This window comes from Haemorhous mexicanus, chromosome 6 (assembly GCF_027477595.1).
Source record: "Haemorhous mexicanus isolate bHaeMex1 chromosome 6, bHaeMex1.pri, whole genome shotgun sequence".
NCBI classification, from domain to species: Eukaryota; Metazoa; Chordata; class Aves; order Passeriformes; family Fringillidae; genus Haemorhous; species Haemorhous mexicanus.
The window spans coordinates 15,050,931-15,076,512 of NC_082346.1; the positions used below are offsets into that span (position 1 = coordinate 15,050,931).

General features: G+C 38.8%; 1 protein-coding gene across 1 annotated transcript in view; it reads left to right on the forward strand.

Annotated features, from left to right (window-relative positions):
* The window catches only part of INSC (INSC spindle orientation adaptor protein), a 145,412-nt gene that overhangs the window by 89,532 nt on the left and 30,298 nt on the right, over positions 1–25,582 (forward strand). The window contains exons 6-7 of the mRNA XM_059848151.1: positions 1,786–1,899; positions 7,038–7,163. Of these exons, the coding sequence (XP_059704134.1) occupies positions 1,786–1,899; positions 7,038–7,163 (240 nt within the window). The remainder of the gene's footprint in view (positions 1–1,785; positions 1,900–7,037; positions 7,164–25,582) is intronic.

Sequence of the window (25,582 nt, forward strand, 5' to 3'; positions counted from 1 at the left end):
TCTGATTGTCCCTTCCAGCCTTACCCATTCTGTGGGTCTGAATCTGTGAAATGCACTGAGTAATTACTCTGAGGCTGCAAATGCATTATTTTTTATCCATTAGATCATGATTGAAATAATTGCAATTTGCAAGTCTAGCCAACCTATCTTGACCCTTCCCCTTCTCTACCCCAGTCCTCCTCACATATAAAAACCTCAAATGTAATTCTACTCAAATAACTTGCCCATGTCTTAGAGGTGATTTTATGCTGAAATTTTGTGTTGTTGCAGCAGAAAAAGAGGGAAGGAGAAGCTTAGTGAACACAAATAGTAAAAAGTATTTATTACAGTGACAAAACAAAATTAATGAATGCTATTGGTTAAACTCTAGCATACCCTGATGTGTTAAGATGGCAAAAAGAAGTTGTAGTGGTTTCAGAAAAATTCCTTCGAGTTTTAAAGGGTTATTACTAGGAGGTGAGAATATCCCAAATATATTTGCAGAATTACAGTCAAACTAACCAGCTACCTCCTAATGCTCTTTGGTTGGGATTGATGAGAACTCCATGAAATGTATGAGTTGAAGTGTGTAAATAACTTTGCATATTTCAAATTCAGCGAGTAGGTTACCATTGTTAAGATGTTTATTCTTTTCAGTCTGAAGAGCAGTTCTTCACTGCTGATATTTCTGCCTTTGGGCATCTTGGCACCTACTGACTCACCTGAAATCCTACTCCCTTCTTCTTTTAAGGGAGTGGAATAACTGATGCCACATCACCTTGTGTGTGTTTGTGTGACTGAAGGATGTAGAACTCATTAAGAAAAAATTATTTCATGAACAGTTTCCTGAGCCATTCAGTCAGGCTGTGTGCCCACTTCTGCCATAAAAGCACAATGTCTGGGGATAGTTTGCTGCTCTGAAGCAGACTAAGTGTCTGCATGAGAGATTTCAGCCTACATTGTGTAAAGAGCCTTTTTTCTAATCAGTGTATCAGGATTTAATTCAGGATAGGTTCATATCAAATTGTGAACTCTTAAGCTATGTTTTTATGGAGCATTTTTCTAATGCCTTATTATGGAGCATTTTTCTAATGCTAAAGGTGGAAGAACAGAGCCTCTTAAAGGCAAGGTAATTGAATTTTGTATAAAATAACACTGTAAAACATGGCATACTTCCTTGCATTTCTTTCAAAGTTGGAATAAATACAAAAATGCTTTCTTGCCTCCTCCTAGAAAATAGAATTAATTCCTCTAGTGATTCTATGTCTTTTTTCAGAAACAAAAAATGAAATAGACTTCATGTTCTTTTCACAGCTGTGCTTCTCTAAAGCTGCACTGACACCAATTTTTGACAAAGATTAAAAAATATTTAATCTACTTCCTACCTTGGAGAAATAAACTATATTTCTTTATAAGAATGTCTATTTGTCAGTGATGTTTTGACTGAGAGTAGTGATGAAAGCAGACCCTTAGAAGGTAGTGTAAGACAGGGTGTAGCAATATTGCTCATAAATAAGGTGGAAATCTTGTATCACCCTGAGATTCAGCTTCTACACTAACTAAATTGGTTGCCTTCTGAAAATTCTGGTTCAATCCCAGAACCAAACAAATAACTAAATATTATTAATATGCACTAAATAGCTGGAGCTTTCCATACCTCTTGTTCTTCCGCACGTACCCATTGTCCTGCTCTGTTAATATTTATTTTTAAATATCCCTTGGTCCTTGGTTCCATCTACTCAAATGCAATGATCAATGTGTGCTGTCAGTCTGACTCCCCCCCTTTTTCTGTCCTGTGTCCCCCAGAGCCTGCTGAGGCAGATAGAGCTCTCGGGCAGCCTGGACACCACGGAGTTGGCCATCAGCAGTTTGTTCAGCCTGGCCCAGGAAGGCGCTCACCTCTGCCGCATCATAGCCAGGGTAAGGGATGCACGGAGTCACTGGCCATGCAAGAAACTCAGTTCACTAAAGAGAAGCAAAATTTACTCAGAGAAACCACTTTTTTCCTCTTCTTGTGGTGCTTTTGCAAGTTGTAATCTACAGAGTTTACCAGCACAACTATTGCATTAGAGGGTTTTTTTTTTTTTGAGGGCCACATCCCCCCCATTTTTAACTTAATAATGCCCAATACCTGTGCAAGCAGCTTCAATAGGATGGTCAGCTCCAGCAGGCTTCTCAGCATTGCTTCAGTTCCAGGTGTCTTTGTGCCATCTGAGGTATTATCACTCCATAATTCTGGGAACTTTTGTAGGGTCTCTCCTGAAGTACTTTTTAAATACCAGGCATGGAAATGGAGAGAAACTTTACAATGGACTGTGGCAGACTGTGCAGAGAAACAGCAAGACCTCTCAGCTATGTGTAGCTGGGGTTTTAGAGATATTACTAAAGATGCAAAGTTAGAAATGCTTTGCATTCATTATTGTACTTTTACAAAAGACCCACCATTGCAGTTCCTTCTGTCAGTGAGTGTTCTCATTTACTGAGTAGTTGGTACTAACTTTTGGTATAAATGAGTCATTCTGTCAAGATCCATGATGCTGGAAATCCCTGCAGAGTTTGCACCTTTGAGGACACTTGGATCTTGAAGAAGTGAGGATGGTGGGACATGGTGTCTTGTTGAGGATAGGATAGTCACAACAACAGGGCATGCAGAAAGAGGAAAACCCCCCTCCCCCAGCTGCTGCTGTGCCAGTTCCTTGTCCCATTCAGAGGCAGGGTTAGACAGCAGCATTTAATTACTTCTGATGTACCCTTAGATGGATATTTACACCATAAAAGGTACTCCTCTGTTCTGAAGGCTGAGAACAAGTCAGACTCAGAAACCTGTAGTGGATTCTGTCAACAGCCTGAGAGGTTTAGTTTTTTCTTAATTGGTATTTGAGCTCCACTCAGTGGTACCCAAACCCAATGTTAAAATGCTGAGTATTGAGGCAGTGCAGAATTACCAAAGTAAAGAAAATTGGTCTTGGGCTGTTTGTAATTTTATGGCTTCCATAAGAGTTTAACTTAGCAGAAATGAAGTCTGACCTTTCATGAATCACTCAGTTAATATATTGCTAAAACCTGGGTGTGTCACAGGTGTACAGCTGAGGAAATGCATCCCCTTATGCAAAGAAACCTAAGGGGAGTTTGGCTGCCAAGGTACAGCAGTGATTGTTCACCTGTGCTGTGCCTCTGCCTGCCCTGTGCACTGGGAAATGCATTTGTCCAGGCTGGCCATTTTCCTTCCCCCTCTGCACTCCTCAGTGACCTGCATCAGTGACCCAGGGGGCAGAGGAACTGTAACAGACCACAATTTCAAATGGGTAAAGTTCAAGGAAACTTCACAGCACTGAGCTTTGCTTGCTTTGGAGGTTAACTTGCACCTTTCCAAAAGCTCCCAGTGTGAATAAAATATCCTTTTGTTTATTGTGTGCAGAATTTTTGGAGTTTCCAGTTTTTGACCAAATAACACATAAATGTTGCTTGTGCTGTCATTCAAGTTTCATTTGTGACAGGTTTCACAACCTCTGAAGCAGAAAGGAAGGGAGGAGCACTGGCTCAAGTTAGCTATGACATGAATGGTTAGTTATGAGGGTAAAAATTCAGGGTGATTTCCAAACAAAAAATTAACAACAACAACAAAATCTGAAATTGTTCTCAGTCATTATGAGGGTGAAGAAGGATTGAAGTCATGCAAAGATTAAAACTCTTTTATAGAATCCATAGTTCCCTCAAGAGCTGTCCCAGTATCCTTGATAAAAACTAGCCAGAGAGATTGATTATTTGTTTACTGTGAAAGCAAAATTCACAAAATTTTGTAACCTTGTGGACTCCATGTAACCTTGAAGTCTTATTCTCCATGACAAAGTGTGATCTTGTGGAATGCTGCTCTTGGGTTTTTTCCTGTCCCAAGCTGTAAAGTACAACTCAAAAGCACACCAGTCATGGAGGTGCAAAAAAAAAGAACCAAGATAGTGTTGTTAAACTACAACATTACAGGAGCTGGTCTCTCATTTTACAGTTTGGTAAGGGTTTGAGTCATCTCTCTCCTTCTCCCCCATCCCCTGCTAATAAATTACAGAAATTAAAAAAATAAAATGCTCTATGATGGAGCATCACCCATAATTTTATTCCACCTACAGGCATTCTTTGACACTTTCTTTTTCAGCATGTAACTTTGTAATCTGCTGTGAAAAAATCATGTTGCTGACTCACCCTGGCAGCCAGTAGTAGTTCTCACTAGCTGTCAGAGACACCCAGCCTAAGGTCTCTAACAAAAATGAGTAGCAGCATGGACAAGAGAAGAAAATTAGCATTACTTAGAGGAAATGAGTTATAAATAGATTCGGATTTGTAACAACCAGAAGAGTTGGTAAAAAATCTGTTTACGAGTTACAATAAATAGGTCATAGAGTGATAAAGAAGATAATTTTTTAAAAAAAAATCATTTTACTGATGATAGAGTCCAATTCCAACTGTACTGAACAGCGTGCTGTGATAGTAGGCTTGTAAAAGAGAAAGGAACAAAAATTAAGATATTCATAACATTTCATAACAGCCCCCCGGAGAATACTTGACTATTGGAATTCCTTATGGCTGTACAGCAGATCATTTGCTCTGAGAAGATTCTAAAACATTTTGCCTTACCTTCTTTATATACTAGTTCTTTTTCTAGCAACTATTTACTATGAAGATCTCTTTGGAGATCATCTGTCAAGATAATTATAAATGTTGTCAAAGCCTTGATGAGTATTCACTTCTTATTTTAGGCTGAAACCATGAAATATTCCACCTTAGAATTAGCTGCCTTTTTGCTTCCCCTCTTTATTCACTCAATCCACATAGTTTTGGTGAGTGTATTTCAGGTGATTGCATTACCCAAAACTAGCCCTTCTGAACAGCATCCCCCAAAATTGAATTCCTGTTAGTCCAACACAGGAGAGAAGTAGTTCATCACATAGTAAAGCAAGTGTCCCTCTCTTCCCCTGAGTGTTTACCCACTTGAGCAATTTATCTATGTCCCTGTCAGATGGAATGGTTTGGCATCATTGCAAAAGATACAGGGAATGAATCTTGAAAAAGGTGAATAAATTCTGAGAAATGCTCTGATCCCAGTGAGGGGACTGGTTTTGACAAGCCATGGAATCAGGCTCAGAATTGGCCACCCATCCAATATTTCACTCACACATCTCTTGGTTCATTACTCATGGTCAATATTTTACAGCTCGGTGATGGCACACGAGGCACAAAATAAAGAGTACAGCTCTCCTCCTGACAAATGCAGTGATAAATCACTTCCTGTCCATCAAAGGCAAAATCAGGGCACCCATTTGGCATAGAAAAGGCTTAAAGCAATGTGCCAACATCACTTGATCATTACTAGATTTATCCACAAACTTCTCCTTATTATGGCTAAAGCAGAGGATCAGATCATCCCTGATTCAGTTGAACTGTGGGAAAATTCAAACTGATAATGAAATTTAAGCAAAAAAAACCCCAACAAAACTGTTTCCTTTGGCTTAGGAATAACAGTGCAACAGCTTTTCCCCTATATTTTTGATAGATAATTTAATTACTGCTTGGGTGAAATATCAGTATCCTTTCTTGGAAGGAAAAATATGACTGAAACTTTTTTGTTAGTGTACTGCCTCTTTTTTAATATAAAGGCTCAGAAATATCTTTCTGTATTAGGCTTTATATAGCAGTAGTAGATATAAAATAACAGACACATGAATGCTTCTTACAATTCCAGAAATAAGTTTTGCTCCTAAAAAACTTCAGTGAGCTATTGTTTTCACTGATGCCACAGAAATTCCATCTACTTGTGCAAGGATGTGATTAAAACCTTCTATCTGGAAAATATGTTGAAGAGTTAATTTTGTCTGATTCTATATGACTTGGTATAAATTTTTTGTTAAACTGAACAGAGGGCTTTGCTTCCTCTATTATTCTCTACTGTATTCAAGCAAAACTAGTACAAAAATATAGAATTCTGAAAATGAATAAAGGCTGAATTGTAGCCCAGGGTTTTAAGTCAGCATAACCTGTTGAGCTTTCAAATAATGGTTGAGGAGAAAATGGCTGAGGAAAAAATAGATTATTTCTGTGAATCTAAAAATATTTTTAAATAGAATCTAATGAAACATGCTTAAAAAAAGGGTGTACTTTTCACTTGGTCCATGATTTTGACTATTTTTAATTTACTGCTGTAATCTGAACACTTTAAACTGAGCTCTTTCATCTGTCATCAATAGTTTAATTGCTTTCATCTTCATCATTTGTCTGATCCTACTTCATAAAAGACATATGTAGTCTACCTGATAGCACAACCTTTTGAAATGAAAAATAATTTTACAAACCCCACCACACGAAGTGCAACATTGTTTGCCTTTATTTATATATTTACATTTGTTATATGAAATTTGCTAAAACTTATATTTACACCTGTTTTGGAAATTTATTAAGAATAACTACTCCAATATGTACTCAAGTCTTTGACACTATAGTATTTAAAGAAAAACTTTTAGGAATGCAGATTTTATTTGTTAGAGGATGAAGGTTTGGATTGTATCTGTTTAGAATTTGACACCTATTTCCAACCTGCTTTTCAGTACCTCTTCAAACATATGGCTTTCCAGCTCTTAATTTTAGCATTAAGTAAATTTTGTGTGGAGCTCAGAAATGTAGAGGAATGGGAAATATATGGTAACAACAACCTGTTTTATACTAATAATATGGCTGAAGGGTCAGTGAAATGTTACTTTAATTGCCACCTATTGATGGTTCTTTGTAATTTTTGCAGGAATGGCAGGTTTAATTCAAATGGAGCTTGTAACTGGTAGGAGTCAATCACTTAAGCACACCTCCTACTGAGGTTGCATTACTTTTTCATCACTTAGTGTACAAGCATTAACCCACTTGAGTTCTCTGTGTGAGCTTAACACCCTCTTTGTTGGTGTTTTTCTGATAGCTGTTTTGGATAAACTGCTAAAGGAAGCTGCTCCCCATCCCAATCTTGATGAAGTACTGGGGAAACCCCTAGTCCTGCTGTCCTGATGGCTGTTTTTCCCCTGCAGGAAGGAGGTGTCGTTGCTCTCTTTAAGATCTGTCGCCAGGATTGTTTCAGGTGCCTTTATCCCCAGACCCTGAGAACGCTGGCATCAATTTGCTGTGTAGAGGAAGGGATGCACCAGCTGGAAAAGGTAGGAGCTTCAGGGTTCCTTACTGACTGTGTCATAAAATAAAGAAGCCCTGTCTTTAATCTCTTCCAGACACTGATGATTTGGTGGTGTTTGATATTCTGTTCCATACTATGCTCACCTTTTCTGTGCTGAACACATCTTCAGTCTTCAAAAAGTTAGTCCCAGCAATAGCATTATTCCATAATCTTTGCACAAATTAGCTTTATAACATAATTTTGTACAACAGGTTAACATGTTAGCAACTACATCAAAAAAGGAGAACAAAGACTAGAGAAATTTTTTTTTTGGACTTTCTGAAGTGTTAGAAATTCCAAACTGTTTCAAATCATCCTTAGAAGACAGAGGGCTTTATACCTCTTTAAGTACTTTGTGATGGTCTGATAGGGCTCCTGCTTGTGGCAGAGCTGCAGCTTGTGAGAGTTGTAGTTGCACAGAAAGAAGTGGGACAGGTACAGCCATTAGTCAATCAAAAAAATGTGTCTGCTAATCAGCAGCAGCTTTCATAAAAGCCACTGTTAACTGCAATAGCCAACAGCAAAACATTATCCAGAGAAGATTATATCAATTTCTTAGGTTCCTTTCCTTTCTCACATTCACTCCGTACTGCTATGTTTTGGAAAATGAACACTTCTGGTCACTAAATCATGATCTCATCCTTTGTATTTCATAAAAGAGTCATCTTCCTCAGCTGAATAATGGCCTCTTGAAGTTAATGATAAATGATTTCACTGCCCCTTTACACTGACACATCTTGTAATTTACTTCCTGAATTCAAGTAAACTGTGACAGAGCACCTGCAGCAAAAGGCAAGTCTCTGAGTTTACAGTAAATGAAGATGACTTAAATTTTTTTTTGACATCATACTGGTTCAGACTAACACCAGAATCAGTCTAAAAGTGTCTTTCATTATGTCCATTATAATGGTGGAGTTAATAGAGGTAGAAATGAAAAAGATTGATTCAAGTCACCAGGTGCAATTCCTGGCAGCATCAATACGTGTTTGACGTGGCCCATAGCAAAACTGTTGGAACAGGAGGTCCAGAAAAAGGGAGCACTCTCAAGCTCATGTTTTTTGGATCTGCTTTAAAGTTGGCCACAGGTAAAATTGTTCAGGGTAAACTTGATCACGATCAGGATTGGAGCAGAGTTTAAAGGATTTTTAACTGAAATCTCCACCTTCAAGGGCTTTCAATTCTTAAATTGTCATCTTTAAATGTGAATAGTTTTTTTTTTTTTTCTAAAATTTGAAGTACTCTTCAGAAGAACACAAAAGAGAGTTAAAAGTATTAGCAATCCTATAATTACAGAAGTTATCACAGGACTTCTTATGTGGCAGGGTGGCTTCTTTTATCCAACAAAGTATCTGGGTGCTGGTGAACCATTTAATTTCTCTAGTATGAATATCATTATGCCACCTAGTGCATTAAAATATCAGTGCAATTTGAACTGGGTTTTTAATGCCAGAAACTTCATTTAAAAAACCCCAAACTTGGCTACAGAGATATTTAGATTAGACAAATCAAGATTTAAAAAAAAAAAAAAACACCAAAAAAGCCCCCATGCAAGCCTTCCTCCCTGTATTTCTTAAATTGGATTGCACAGCTATTGCAGTGCTTAAAAGACCATTTGAAAGAAAGCAATAAGTGCTATAATTTCTTATGAAACCCTTATCTGAGAGGTGAACTAAAAGGGGGTGGGACACTTTCTGCAGTAATTGCAGTGCCTAATTACTAAAGACATCAGGGATATTATTTATTTATCCAATGCTCTTTGATCTTGCCAATTCAGTGCTCATTTCTAAAGATGTAGAAAATTGCCTATTTTAATTAAAAAACATTTCTTTCAATTTTTTAAAAAACCCATTCTTGATCTTCCCAGTGACACATCTATAAATATATCACACTGGAAAAAGCCATTATCACCTTTTTTATCAGCTTGATAAACAGGCTGATCTTTGCTATAATTGCAGTGATAAGGTAGTTGTTGCAATGATCAGCTTTTCCTCTTTTAGGTCCATCTAGTTTGGTCCGTGTACAGTGATGTAAAATCACTTGGTTAAAATAAGATTTTGGAGCAATTATTTAATTTGCAAGAACTTTACTGAATTTTGATAATATACTAGTACTCTTTGCTGTACATTGAAGTGCAGAGCTCCAGGAACTCAAGAGTGACAAATTAGGCAATTAAAGTAGAAAAATGGTGAAAAAATAGTCTCATTGTGTGCCTGAGGACTGCATAAATAAAGGTTCTCTGTAAGCCATGCTCAACAAGTGGTAATTTTTGTGCTTCAAGGTGCTTCAACCTGCTTGTGGGTGTCTGGTTGTTTGGTACACTTTAATTTTGTAATCCAGTGTGATACCAGCAGGATTGAGATCATTATTTGGTCAGCGCTTCCTGACCAGTCCTACTTTGGAGTGGAGTGGGGAGACCCTGGAAAAGCAGCCAGAACATATTATTCCTATGGCTATTTGTCCCTGTACCCAAGGGAACTTTGTCATCTGTGTCTTGTGGCACTCAAGCATTTTTAGGTGAAAGATCACTGCACCAGAAAAGTTGATTTTTCTTAATCTGGGCATTCCAGGGTTTATAGAGACACAATAAGTAATACAGGTAGTTTGGAATAGAGAAAATAGATAAAATCCCTTAACCCTGAACTGAAAGGAGTTTGTGAGAGCTGAGCATGACTGAAAGTGAAGAACAATGTTCGTGCTGCACATGCAGACAGACCTGGTGTGTGTCCTGCTCTGAGGTTTAGGACAGAAACACAGTGATGTAGCAGGAGATTGGTTCTCTAGATTTGGTGAGGGTTCTGGAGAGAAGAATATCTGAACCTTCATCAATGTGTTTTGCAAACTTAATTCACTTCAATGTAGCAAGGAGAGTTGGAGGCACAGAGTTGGGATTGATTATTGTGTGTATTTAGTGACACTTTTTGAGAAAAAGTAAAAATTGTGATCTTGGTGACATTTATCCTGCAAATTGCATTAGCAGTAACTGTACTTCAGGTAATGCTTTCCTTCTGATGACACACACAAAATCCAACAGATCTGGTTTTCAACATGGAGCAGCCTTGCCTGGAAATGGGATTTGTGTTTAAATAGATCTTTTATTTCTAAAGCAATTCTTCAGGCCTTACCCCTGTGAGCATACATTAGGTCTTTGTTTTGCAGAGCTGTCTGAGCAAAGGTTCTCCCACACATTTGGTGACTTGTAGCCTCATTAAGGTCTAAAAACTGAGGCAGTTTCTCTGCTTCAGGGCTGTCTGCACAAAAGTTGGTGGTGGTGATACCAAAAGGCACAGCCTTCCAAGTTTTGCCCTCCTGAAGCCCAGCTGAGTGGTTTTTCACTGAGGCTTCTGTGGCAATAAACTTCCTGCTGCAATAAAAGAGCTGCAGAGCTGGTTCAGAAATAAACAGCAAACAGTGCAATGTACTGCATTTTTTTACTGTGCATGTGAAATGTTATCACATTAAAAAAATGCAGCTAAGCTGGGATCTGGATCAAGGGTTAACTGCCAGAAAAACAGGATAATTTTACAAACAGCCAGCTGCCTAAATTTTAACAGTGTGCTGAGTATGGTTACTTACATTATTTAAACTATTCCAGAAAGCAAGACACCTGGAATCAGCTTATTTAAGAGGAGATAATCCAGGGACAATGGTGACAACAGCTGTTACTTTCATTAGTAAAACCTTTTTAACAAATGACACAGCTTTTATCACTGTGTTTAAACCAAAATTTCCTTGGAATAGATTACAAATTATTTTGAATCCTTCATTCCCAGCACACTGAATCAAATTACCTCCAGGAGAAGGAAGGGTAAAGAAAGTATGAAGTGTACATTATTTGTGGCTGGGAAAATATATGAATTTCACGAAGACTTCTAAAACATGAGTGACCTAAAAATCTATTAGTCACTGTGAACCCAGTCTGAGCCTCAGAATAATCATATTCTTATACACAGTAATAACTTCTGCATGGTGGTAATGCAGTCTGTCCATGATACTGCTGAGAAAACAAGTTTTTCTGGGGAATGAAGTAAAATGTTTATTACAGAACCTCCTACTACGACTAATTCATAGTTTTTGGGTACATGTGTATTGATTGCTTAATTCAGCTCTAACCACTTGGGACTTTCAGATTCAGACATGAACCTCAGTTCAAATCATGGAGGAACTTTGTCTCAGGTGAAGTGTCAGCCACTCAAGCCACTGAAGTCCATGGGACTGTGGGGTGAGACAGAAACGAGAACTCGGTGTTAGGAAGAAATTCCTCACTGTGAGAGTGGTGGAGCAGCAGAAGAGGTTTCCCAGAGAAGCTGTGGATGTCCCATCCCTGGAAGTGTTCAAGGCCAGATTGGATGAGGCTTTGAGCAGCCTGGTCTAATGGAAGATGTCCCTGCCTATGGCAGGAGGGTTGGAAGTTGATGATCTTGAAGATCCCTTCCAACCCAAACTGTTCTGTGAATTATGGGAGAGGGTTTTGATTATGAGAGCTTGGCTGGTGTGAAGGTAAAGTCATTAATTCAAAGGCTGAATGTAAAAATTAGCTGGTGGCCTCTGGGTTCCATTGTCACAGCATGGCAATGCTCCACAATTGTGAATGTTTAATTTTCACAGTACCTGGTATACAGTGGAAGAAACTTTGTACAGTGCAAGGGATAGAAAATTTTCCTGATCTGAATGAACTATTTAGCAGCCTTCATATTTCATTATTCCAATTGCAGAATGACAAGGGATATTATTAATATTTTAATATTAATATTAATTTTTAATTAAGAGAAATATTATTTCTCTTTTAGAAAAGGTATGTGATATTGCCAGTTTAGGTAGGAGAAACCCTTAGGCTGCTACATTTAAAAGCATGTCTGTAGGTTGTTTTCCTCTTTTAAGAAGTGCAAGTTTTCTGAGAAATGGGGAAATGCTAATTTTAATGTGGCAAAGGGTGGCTTATTTACAGGACTTCCAACAATGAGAAAGTTTCAAAAAGTGCATATCTCTGCCTCAGCCTGTTAGCCCTTCTTACTCCTCAGAGAAGAGCTTTGTCTTAGTGTTTCTTTGTTTCTTAAACAAAAAATTTTCATGGCCTATTTTAGTTGTTTCAGAACAAGGATTTGATGGTCTAAAAGATGATAAAAATTGCATGGTTATTTTATTCTAGAATTAGGGGAGTTCAAGAACTCAAATGATTAAGACTAAAAAAAAAATAATAATTTCAAAATGGCTGTAGTTTTCAAAGTTTAGTTTTAATACATGGAGAGTCAAATTTTATAATTTTCTGTTTCCTGAGGGAGACAGGTTAAAGCTGGGTAATAACAACAAAATACAGGATTTTTAGAAGCCATTGGAAGCTGTCAAGTTGTCAAGGAGCCCTTCTCTTGTCTCTTTCCCACAAAAACAGGTAACGTGCAGTGTTACAACCCTTTCAGAATTTTTCACAGCTCATGTTGGCAAACACATTCTTAATGCTGCTTTATAAAGAGGAATACCTTTCTTTTATGTTTCCTAAAGCAGTGCTTGTTTACAGGAGAAACTTGTGAAGCTTCCTGGCTGGGATGAGTCTGTGAACTTTCTGCATGCTCAAAACCACAGAGCACTGGCTTGTGTGCTGAAAACATGTGAAATGATTTGGGTGAATGGGGTTCAAGTGATGCATTGCTTTTACAGCCCTTTGGCTGGTGAATCAACTCTTCTGGTCTGCATAATTCACTTCTTTTCAACCTGGAACACTCTTTTGGCTCATCTTCCATGGCTGTTTGTAGCCAGGCTTTGAAACCATGCTTGTGAAATTACAAACAGTAAGCAGGGAATGCATGAAGAGGTTTCTGAATTTTGAGAGAGAAGGATAACATTTTAAAGACTAATTCTGGCAACTTTTGACATGTAGAGCACAGCACACCAAAAGTTGATGGCATTGATTGCTGGACCTGGCAATTGTCTAACTGTTCTCAGTGGGTAATTGTGGAAGTCACATGAGAATGAAGAGCAATGAGAAAGAAATAAAAAAATAAGTCAAACTTAAGGAATAGCAGGAGGGACAACATATTGAAGCTGCTTTTCACATGGATAACCATTTCACATTTTTAGATAACCAGGCATATCTGTTTCAGTGGCTGAGTTTGTGGTACAATTAGATAATGCAAAGTTCTACGCTTGCAGCTCTTTAATTTACTGGACACTTCTTCTGAGTAAGGCTGTTTAATTAATTGGCAGTGAAAAATGTGCAGTGTTTGGCAAATTACATTTCTGTCAAAGCCCCTGCAAGATTCACTAAATCATAACTGAGAGTGCAGGAGCTGCTCTCCCTCAAGTGCTGGCTTTGTGTGTCTTAGGTGCTTCAGGTTTGATCTCTGACTTACACAGCTGTGTACATGGAATTAGTAAGTGTAGCCTCTTTCAGCACCTTCCCAGGCAGGAGCAGCAAGACTTCTTAGGTCTCTGCAGAATCTGACCATCTTTGGTGCAACAGGCTGCAGTTCTAAGGTGAAATAAAGAAGTCATGGAAGTGATATTTGTCAATACTGAAAATCAGCGTGAAAAGAGGTTTAAAAAATCCCCATCCCTCCCCCCAAAAACTTCATAACAACAACAACAAAAGAAAAAAAAAAAAACCAAACCAACTGGAGCTAATCTCTGAAGTAGCATTTGACATGTTGAAAACCTTCTGATAGTTACACAGCAGATTAAAATTTGTTCACTTTATGGTAGTGCCCATTTCATCATGCAAAAAAGGAAAGCAAGGAGGTTTTTTTATGCCTCATTTAAGAGACATAGAACTGAATAAAGACAGACAACTTGGTGCAAGTTGCCAGATCTCCATAGGAAAAAAGTCCACACAAACTGCTTTGGCTGAGGTCATGGACATGATTTCAATTCTGTTAAAATGACTAATGAAATTATGGTTCTTGTGTTGTTGTAGTCCTGATGCTTTAAAGAGATACGTATCTGTTGCTCTGATAAAAGATATTATCTCTCCTTACAAACCTTGCTTCACTTAAATCATGTTATAGATTTTAAAAGAGGAAGAAAGGAGGCAGTAAGTGTAGCACTAAAATAAGCATTTTGATAATACTGGTGAAGGAGGACAATGTGAGACATGGCTGAGGAGCTGGTGAATACCTCCTTGGGCTGTGGAGGACACCGATTCTATTGTTTATTAGCAGATCCTCATTTAGATATCTGGCCTTGGCAGATTCTGCAAACATGTAAATGTCCACTCAGCCTTAAACATCTGAGTAAATAAGTTGAAAAAACAAGAGAGCCACTACCTGCTAAAAATGTCAGCAGACATGCACATTTGTTGGTCTGTTGATGACTGAGATTTCCAAAGCAAATAAATTTCATTATGTAAATATTAATTTTTTGACTACCTAACACAGTGCTGTGGCACAAAGGAAAACTTTTAGAGTTAAAAAGGTAAAAGATCTTTTTGATAAACTTTGCCTTTTCAATGGAGTGCAACAGGAAATCCATGAGTTGACATAAAAATCTATCTGTAAATTGTTAATGTTAACAATTTATGAGTAGATTTGTATGTCAATTTAAAGTGAGCTGTCTTCTAACCCAACAATGAATACTTGAAGTCCATTCCCTCTAGTATGAGTCTTTCCACATCACCCACAGATTTAGGGTTTGTGAAGTTTGTCCTGTACTTAAAGTGGTATATTGCTTAAGCATGGATCTGTGATAATGTGTCCACATGCAAAAATTTTACAACAGTCAAAGCAGCTGTTTTATTGTGTTTTTTCCATGTTTCAGCAAGACTTGATGAGAAGAAGGCACTGCAGCAGCATTCAGGTATTATCACTGCTGTTCTGGGAGTAAATCTTGCCACTGTTGTACTTTCATGGCTCCAGAGCAGTGAGAGCTCCCATCAGCAAGTGAGAGCTGATAGAATGAGGGGTACTTTGGCATTTGGTTTCCATACAGGATGCAGTTACTGAAGGAGGAGCAACCACTCTTCTAATCTATCCCTCAGCTCTGCCTTTTTATACACCTCAATTTTATTAATTGAGATGCAGGAGAGACTCTACAGATCTCTTTTTCTTCTTGTTTTAAAAAGATAAATTTCATTGAAATAGATTTTAAAAGCTGAAAAGGAAAGACCCCGGGCTATGCCAGGTTACTGAGGTGTGCACTTCAAAGAGCAAGATCAACTTCTTGGAGCAGTGCCTGTGGATAGCCATTCCCTCCAACTTCATTTTGAAACTTTGGACTGGTGCCAGGTTACTGCTCTGCACTTGTTTGGCTCCCATATAATTTACACATGGTTTTTGCAGTCAGTTCTGTTAGTATTTTACGCTATCTATTGATTTTATATTTCCCTAAGGATTTTATTTCAAGCACTCCAAATAGCTCTAGATTTATGTTTCCAAAGTCAGGATGTTAAGAGAATTTTATAAATGAAAAATAATTTGGAAATCACCAGATGATGATTTTTCTGTAACAATTTAAAGTATTACCTAAAATGATGACAGTGATCAGGGCAGCGAATGACGTCCGAAGGAACAGAAGCCAGCACATCAAATACCAGGTGGGTTTTCCCTACCTAATAATAATCATCATCATCATCTATCAAGAAAATTTAATTTTAAGATGAAAGAAACAGCTTACTCAGCTCCTAAACTGAAGGCAGAGATTAATGACAATCAATTGAAGCATTTAAAAAGAGTGCAAGCAGAGAGCTATTTTGGACCTCAAATATTCCCCTTGTCCCTGACAGAGGCAGAAATCTGGAAAGAGATGGCCTTACAGAAGGACCTCACAGAGGAGTAACTTGGATAAACCTTTTCTGCTCACTCACCAGGAAACTGTTGCATCTCATATCTGCATCTGTAGCCAGGTGTAAACACATGTACTGAAAGTGTTTAGGTTGCACTTTCTGAAGAGCTTAGCTGTATCCGTGATAAAGGAGAGCTAGGAGTGAAAATGCTTGTAAAAGGAACACAAGTAGATAGTTCCCCTCTATAAAATCTCTGCTAATAATAATAAGTTGTGCTGATCTAACCAATCTACCTGCTGTAGATTTTATGACTCAGTATTGTGGATGAATTTTCTGGATCATAGAAAAGTCCAAAAAGTTTACTGCTCAGAGCTTCCCTTTCTTGTTTGGCTGATCCTTGAGCTTACCTAAAACCTCACTGGTTTCTGAGACCTCTGCAGGAAGGAGGGCAGGTACCTTCCTGCAGAGATCTGGTAACACATCAGGGATTTAAATGCCTCTGGAGCCTGAGGGTTCACTTCCAGCATTATTTTTCCTTCTAATCCTTCTCTCATGTTTATTTCCCCACCTTCATTAACTCACTCTGGGAGTTTTCTAGTGCTCTGTATGGTTTCTTGTGTATCTATTCCTGCTTGCATGACAGTGGTTTTCAAAAATATTAACACACATTCAATTTTGAAGGACTTGAATTCTCAGATGCACATTACCAAAAAGCAAAAGGAGAAAATCCTTTATTCATTCATCTAACTGCAGCTATGGGATTCCTTACTAATATAAAATTATACTTACAGAAGCACTGCATGACCAAAGCTCTCAAAAATAGGGAATTTTTTTCTCCTGGTTCCAGGTGATTTATATTTATTTTCTTTAGGTCATTCCAATAGGAAACAAATAGCTCTGTACATTCATAAATGAGCTGATCTCAGTCATACATGAGGGTAACGTGATGGAGGCTGCCAGACAAAGTCACTGGCTTACTTGGTGTGGAAACAGGTATTGGTCACATATTGGGGTTACAGGATGTGGGAGCACTACAGAAAACTGGTTTTCATCACAAGAGCATCCATATTCTGAATCACCTTCTCATCTTGACCACTTCCTTGCACTTGCTTTTTGGTAGTAGCTCAAACTAGCAAAACACATAAACCTCAGCTTCTGTTCAACTTGTTACAACTTGGCTCCTTTCCAAAACCACTTCTGCCATTCTTGTGCTCCCACGAGTGCTACTGCCCTTCCTCCAGCTGCACATGGTGCTGACGAGCCCTTGCATCACAGCACTTCCCAGAGCTCACACTCAGGGAGGATCCAAGGGTCCTGCTGTGGCACAATTCAGTTCAGCTATTAGCTGGGAATCTTTGCTAGCTGCAGATACTAAGGAACCTTTGCAAATCAGGTCCGAGAAGGGCTCCCAACATGCAAGAAATCTGGATGTTGTTATTGAGAGGGAAACCCACAAGTTTGTATTTTGCAAATTTTAATTTTATAGTTGCTTGTGGTTTTTGTTTGGTTTCACACAATTTTTACCAAAATTACAGTGAAAATATTTGGTAAAACTCTCTTTTCCCCTTCCATGTCTTCAGTACCCAGCACTGCAAAAAACAAGGAAAAAATACATGCAAGAAACTTTTACAACACCAGCGTTGGCCAGTTCTAGCTCTGTCTGCTATTAAACATTCTACCAGCAGGCTTGCTGGGTTTAAATGAGTGCTTAGCAGTTGAACTTTACCCCTCAAACAGCATTATAAAAACAAAAAACTCAGGATTTTCCTGGTGGTAATATTCTGACTCTGCTACATGGGCCAAAACCTAGCCCTTGGTGGAGCTGACTGTTTCCCAGAGGCAGGTGTAAAAAAGAAACAGAGGAAATCAAACCCAGTGTAATCCAGCTGGCTAATTAGATGAAACCTGGTATCATTTCCTTGTGATCTACATTTGAAGTCAGGGGTGGCATTACTCAGGTGAAAGGTCTTGCATGTGCTCCTAACAAACCAAAAGAAGTTAATTGTGTGAGATTTTTCTTACTCCAGGCTTGTAATGAGCTCAGAGCTACCATGTGGCTTACCTGAAGCTCATGATATGTAGGAGTCTCCATGAGTTTCTTAAAATAAGGGAAGGGTAAACAATAATTAATGACAGATGATGTAGAGATGTGTTTGTGTGTCACTGGATTTTTTTGCTTAGGCTTGTTTGCAGGAAACCACTTAGGTCTGGCACACTGCCTGATTTACACTAAAACTTTCATGTTTCATAAAGCAGCTTTGAAAACACTTAAAGAGCTGTTGGAAAAACAACCTCTTCTGGTAAAGCTAATAATCCTGTTAGCTAAACATCTAACAGCATTGCTTGTATATTTACCTGACCTGTGCCCTTCTTCTCTTGCCTATCATTAAGCTCCCAGACAGTGGCTCTTTCACTGACTGTTCCTTCCCTTGCAGTCCTGTCTCGAGCTTTTCCTTCATGAGGGCTTTCAGTTTGTTCCTTTGCAGTCCCTGGGAATGGATCAGGAAGTTTTGTATGGATCAGGGCATACTTATATGCTTGTCTGACAAGGATCTTCAGCTGAGATGAAGAGGGAATCCTCATGGGACCAGAAAGTAGAATCAAGAAGACAGAAGCCTTTCCAGTTTTTGTAGGAGCTCATCTTTGTCACTTTGTTCTCACAAAGAAGGGGTGGGAAAGTTTTCAAAGTGACTTAAATTAGCCAAGGACCAGTCCTGCCTGACCAGCTGAATGGCTTCTGTGATGGAGTGACTGCACTCATGGACAAGATCCACTGATACCATTTATCTGGACTTCTGTAAGGCTTTTGGCACAATGTCCTCATACTGAGAATCCTGTCACACTGGCCATGTGTGCACTTCCTCTATACTTCAGATATGACTGACAGATGGCATTATTTTGCTGTCACCACTTTTTATTTGAAACTATCTGTTAGTTTCAAGCTCAAGAAAATAATATTGAAGGAAGATATCAAACAGTACTGGTCCAAATATGGGCTCCTGAGGGACCCCACTCATCCCTGCTCTCCATCTGGACACCAAGGAGTTGGCTGCTACTTTCTGGTTGTGACAATCCAGCCAGTGCATCATCCAAGAAACAGTCCATGTCTGATCCCAAGCCAAATGGTGTAACCAGTGTTTGTTCCTAGCTTCTGTTGTGCCTCCATGATGACACATTTGTGTGTCTCTGCCAGAGTCCAAATGTCTTCTTGTCTGTCTTTGTTTAAAAATGGGCTTAGCTGGGTTGCTAAAAATGGGCATTTCTGGCACAAGCACTTCAGAAAATTGGATTTTGAAGGGAGGCCAAATTTTCTCTTACATACATCCCATGAAGACTTGTTGATACTCAACAGGGGACCTATAACATCTGTCACTGCAGAAGTTGATTTTTTTTCTATTCAGTGTGCCATGAAATTCTGTGATGTCATTACTGCAGTGGTATCTGACAGTAGAGCAGAACTCTCTGATTAGTTTTACTTGTCCCTAGCCTGCTGTTCTTGGTTACAACAGAGAGGTCAATATACCAGCTAAAGGTGCTCCCTCTGTCCCTCAGGACTTCATATCCTTTCCTCTCACCTGTATGTACTGCTATATTTTGTAAGGAGACAAGCTTCTTTTAGGTATATCTTGAATTTTCAAGGAAGCCCCTCCTAAGAAGAGTTTGTGACAGCCTCAGTCTGGCTGAAGGCAGTGCAGAGCTGGATGCTCATGAAGCTGAGCCCAATGCCACAGAAAGATGTACTGTGTCACATAAAGATGTACAGCAAGAGCCATGAAGGTCTGCCTGTGGTGACATAATTTCCTGGTCACCCTATTGTCTATTAATCCTCAGCTTTACTGGCCAGAATCCCTGATTAACTATGGTTTATATAATAAGGGAAAGAAATGAAACCTAAACCAAAGAAACATATCAGACCCTAAAAAAATAAATAAAATTGGAAAGCTATGCTGAATTTAAAGTCTTCTGATACCTTGACAATTGCCCAGAAGAATTCTGAAGGCAGCACAAGTTCCCTTGGGAAAGTATTCCTGTTGGTTGTGCACAGGAATACTTTCCTGAGCAGTTGGTGAGGTAGGAAAGACCATACACATCCTGGATTCCTGAAAGTGTCCTAAATTGCTGAAAGTGGGATTGGGCTCCCCCACCCAGAAAGTTTTAGTTCATCTGTTCATAGAAAGACAGTGATTTCCCAGGTTTTGATAGCACAAATTGGTTTTTAAACCTGAACTCCTTTCCATCTGTGACCTTTTCTTCACATCCTCATGGGTATGCCTGATAGGCACATCCATTTAAAGGGCAGGGAGATAGTTCTTTTGTCCTGTTGCTTTTCTGACATCATTTAGTATGGAGGCAACCCCATGGGTGAGGGTCTCTCCTGCAGAGTTTGCCATGGCTGATGAACAGCAGCTGGAATGCTGAGAGAGCAGAGCAGAGCTGCTCTAATACTGTGAAATTCTGCCTCTGTCTCAATCTTTTACAGGTGTTTCTATTTCCTGCCCTGGGTAAATTTCTTGACCTTATTAGTTTACCTTGCCATATGAATGTTTCTCCTTAGCCACAAGCAACCACTTCTGAGTCTCCAGCAATGCAGGGATGTCCAGGCTGCAGGGCACAGGTCTTACCTGTTGCCTCCAGGCCTGCACCACAGATCTGTGTAGCTGCTGGTGCCAATGATTGAGCTGGCTTTGAACAGCTGTGGGTCAGGTTAAGATTCAGTCTACTTACTGTTTGTTTTTTTTTTTGATTTCCCTGCTTTATTGGATAGCCTCATTCTCTCTTGCTGCTGGCCTTAGAAAAGTCTAGACTGCCAGATGAATGCTTACATGCTCTTTTTTTGCCCATCTCTCTTTTAATATAACCAATACTGGGCAGAGTTGCTCAAGCTTCTGTTTGCAATAAAGCCTGTGTCAGAATATAGCAGATTTTCAAGGAAGTCTTTTGCATCTCTGCTGAAAAGGCTGAGATCCTTTCAAAGGCCAGTGACTACAGACATTTCTGTACTTCTCAGTATCACTGTCTATCAGTATTGACAGGGGTGAGAGGAAAGACCAAGTTACAAAAGTAGACTTCATAAACACTGAGACACAGCTTCCCTTATCTTCAGCAACTTGAAACAATTGTGGTTATGTCAGCTCTGCCAAATGAGTAGGATAACAAATCATTCCAGGATGGGAGGCTGGCATGAAAATCTCCTTGTAGCAGTGTTTTGCCTGGAAGAATTTTGCATGTTTTCTGTAAGCTCTCAAAGTATCCATTAGGTAGTATTTATTTATTTAATTACATAGACTATAGAATATATTAATATAATGTTTATATTTTTATTTATTAATATAATATTAGTTCATATTACTTAGTTATTTAGTTAGGTACTTATTTGAGACCTGGGAAAAGGAAATAAAGCAAAATACAAGAGCAGGGATAATGTGAAATAGATCAAAGGTGATTGAATTTTCTGGCCATGATTTTAAAAAGTGATTATTAAGATTAAGTTTCAGTCTTTTTAGATTACAGCTTGAATCACCAGAATGGTATCTATCAAGTTGTGGGTATCCCTGCACCATCAAATGGGAATTAAATCCACTCCATAAAACGAATCCTTAATTGCTATTAATTTAAAAGTTGGCTGATAGTGTATTTTCAGTGTTATTGCCATCCTTGGGATGTGCACACAGTTTAAGAGCACCGAGTGAGTGTTTTTAAGGTACCTGTGGTAGGATTTTACCCTTGTGCTGGTTAAGCTGTGATCAAAGCCCTTTAGCAGGAGACATAGAGCAATAGCATAATTTGGGCTGGAAGGGACTTTTAAAGGTCATCTGATCCAGGCCCTCTGCAGTGAGATTAAAAAAGATAGGGCAAAACAGGGCTAAATTGATTATCACTCAGCATGGAGGAAGAGATCCACACACGGGGCAGAAAGGCTTATTCCAGCACAAAATCAGGAAAGAATCTGAGCACTCTCGCATTAGAGCTTTCCAGCTGTAGTTATCTAGGAAGAATTAAATCATCCTCGTATTTCTGCGCTGAAATGATTATCACGTGGTTTTTTAGGGTCATAAAAACCAAGTGATAATTCTCCACACATGGTCTGAAAACTTCTCGACGGGGGAGCCCAAGTTAAAAGTCAGTTTTGCCAGGCTGTAGACTCCCCGCAGTAAATGCACATTATACTATGCAATAGTGACACCCGGTGGAGAAAGAATTACAGCAAAGTTTGTGCTGCTCCTGGGTTTGGTCTGCCCAAACCTATCCTGCGTTGAGGAAGGCAGCAGAGGATTTGGGAAGACAGGTTTATGGGGATCAAAGCCATGCACTACTGAAGCATCCTCTTAAATCAAGGTAAGCCAAGGCAAACAGGCTTTTAATCTGAAAAGTTTAGGTTCTCTTATCTGCTCACAACAACCTGGATGGCCTGTTTTCCTACAGGATAGACCCTCTGCCTTAACTGCATTAATTAAAAACAAAAAAAACCTTTAAGCAACATCTAATGCAAGAGCATCCTTGGGGGAGTGGGGAAAAATGCCTTCTATTCCTACTGCCCTGAGAGTACTGCCTGGATATTGAGAGTATCAGCCTGAAAAACTTGGAGAGAATGTGAGGAGCAGGATGAGTGCACAGGGGAAAGGGGAATCAGAAGGAAAGCATGGCTCCTTGCTCAGTTTCAGTCTGAAAAGCCTGTAAGATGCATGAGAGAGGAGTTGAGAACAGGAGTATTGCCAGGAGTGTCAGGCAGGGAAGGAATTATTAAGGGAAAATGTCTTCAAGCTTTAAATTCAGGTAATGCTAACAGCAGCACCACTGAAATAAATGGGCACAGCAGCTGTAAGCAGAACAACCTCAAAAAAAAAATCTATGCTAAAAAATAATTGTCTATCAGATTTCTGTAAAAAATGTGTTATTTCCTATGGGGTGGTCAACATGCTGCTCCATGGGGAATGAGGCTATCTGCACTTGTCATCTTCTGGTTATTGCTTTCTCAGGGATCATGCATTGCAAATAGCTCTGATGAGCAGGGATTTGGGAATAACTGACCTGTAGTGCTAAGGAGAATGGAGTGAATTAGAATAATGTTCCTGCACACAAGGTGTTGTTGAGCTCAGATTTCAGTTCCTGTTATATAGGCCTTGCTCATAAGATCACAAAAGTGTGATGAATTAGAATGATGATCTGAGTTCCTAGAAATTGTCCATCCTTAACTGCTTTAACACTCTCTGCCCTCTGCATTTACTTTAGCATTTCATTATAAGCACCGTGGGCTTTGGCATTTTGTCCATGCTGGAATTATTCTAGATCTGCAAAGAGTGGCTGGATGCAGGAAAACACCTCCCAGGACTTTCTGTTGGTCTGGGTATTATTCAGTCTGAGAAACACTCAGTTTCTGGAGAAATGAAAGATCATTTGAAGGATAATAAATAGCATTATTGCAATGGCCTATATCCACATACCATGTGGCTGTAGGTAAGTAAGTTTTTATCTTCATTTTTTTATCATAGCTCAGGGTATGAAAGGGAAATGAAGTCACTCAGGAGTAAGAATCTCCCCCAGATGTGTAATGTGAACCTCATGGCTGATCCAAACATGATTTACTACTGTCTAGGCTGAGGAAGCAATTATAACAAAAGGGAAGGCAAAAGAACTGTTAGAATAGGTTTGCAATTTATTTTTGAGCAAGATACCTGACTTGTTCTGAAAAAAGTAGTTAAAGGCATAAGTTACCTTTTAGTTACTAAAGATTGCTCCTGTCTCATCCTCTATCCTGGAAGAAGAACTGGGTTACAAGTCACAAGATCTCACCTAGGAAATATTAATGGATGAGGACACATGTCTGACTTCCTGCTCTAGTTAGCTAAATTTATTTATGTATTTAAAGGCCATGACAAATTGCTTTTCTCCTCACTCAGAAAAGGATTTTTGATGGTTTGTGCCCCAGGGAACTGGAGGTGTTAGAATTTTCCAGCCCATGGATTTCTGTGTGACTATATCAGATGAGGTTGAGAAACACACCCTGCACCTTTATTTTACCAGCTTTGCCAGTGTATTAAGGATATTGATGTTACTCTGAGTAAAAATTCTGTGTTTGCTGCTCTCCTTTGGTTCATCTTCCCTTCAAGCTCATTCAAACATGAAATAACACACTTGCATCTAATTTTTGGCACATTTCTCTGCTAGAAGAATTTATGTCTTGTATTAACCAGTAAAAATGAAGCACTTGCCACAAAATGTATGAAGAAGGTAAGGCACTTAGGACCTGGGGCATTGGAGAAGACATTAGGACAGAGAAGTCCAATTAATCAGATCAGGACATCCAGCTCAAAAAAAGAGGACAGGTAATTGAGACATACTCATGTAATTACAATTGATTTTTCTTACAGAAAAAAAAAACCCAAAAGACAAAGAATGACAATTTTTGAAAGTGGTAATGGCAAGGAAGTGATTTTAAGTCGAGATGACACTGTCTTTTTTTTTCCCTTCTTTTTCTCTCTTGTTTTTTAAAGAAGCTATGAGTGCTGATTTCTGATCCTTCCAGTCCTAAAAAGAAGAGTAAGCCTATACCAATAATTAGTATCTTTTAGTTTAAAGACAGAATAGCACAGAGAGAGAGAGAGAGATAGGCAAGGATGAAACAGTCAAAGACCTTTTCAGTAGCACAGGTTCTAAGATATAAAACTGAATTAAGAGAGATCAGTTAAAACATTAAAAGCCAGCTGATTAGACTTTTGGTGTTTTTCTTTTTTCCTTTAAGAAGAATGGTTTGTGGCCAGTTATTTTGAACAAAAACATTTGCACTTTCCTTAAAAATCCTTAAGGTTTTGGAATAAATACTTCCATTTATTTTGGCCATTCATCTTTGTAGTGACTCCTGTATTTCACTTCTGGTTAAAGTTGCTCTTCCCTAAAACAACGAAGGATCTAAGCCATGGGTGTCAGTAAAAACCCAGCCAGCATCTCTGTTGCTGCTGGGCAACCTGTCCATGGTGGTTGGCAATGGAGATGACAGAGTAATCCTGCAGGTTTTGTGCATTAGGAGAGGGAAACATTAACTTTCTGTCATGGCAGGGATCGTTGAGAAGGTGGTTTGGATCTACTTTGCTTTAGAAATGTCTTTGCTCAGTGGTGGGACTAGTGCATCTCCAGAGTTCCTGGTGAATCTTTGCTGTTGGCAATATGGAAGTTATTTCATTGGGAAGCAATATGGAAATAAATGTTATTGGTATTTGATGTGTGTGTTAAGAAAAATCATAGTCACAGACAAAACCCCAGTGAAGGGTGGCCACTTCTTATGTGGCAGAAAGAGAGGCTAATTTTATCCAACAAAGTATCTGGGTGCTGGTGAATCATTAAATTTCTCTAATATGAATAACAGTATGTCACCTAGTGCATTAACATATCAGTGCAATTTGAACTGGGTTTTTAATGACAGAAACTTAATTTTAAAAACCCCAAATTTGGCTACAAAGCAATTCAGATTAGGCAAATTAAGATTTAAAAAAATAAAATAAAACCTATGCAAGCCCTCCCCCCTGTATTCCTTTGTATGTATCTTAACTGTTGTATGTACACACATAGAGCTGCTTCAAAAACTGGCAATTCTATAAATATTTTGAAAACAAAAGCCCACAAAATAAAAACAAAAACCTAAATAGCAACAACTGCAATTTAGGTTTTTATACAGCACTTTAGAGGAGATGTTGGGTGGACAG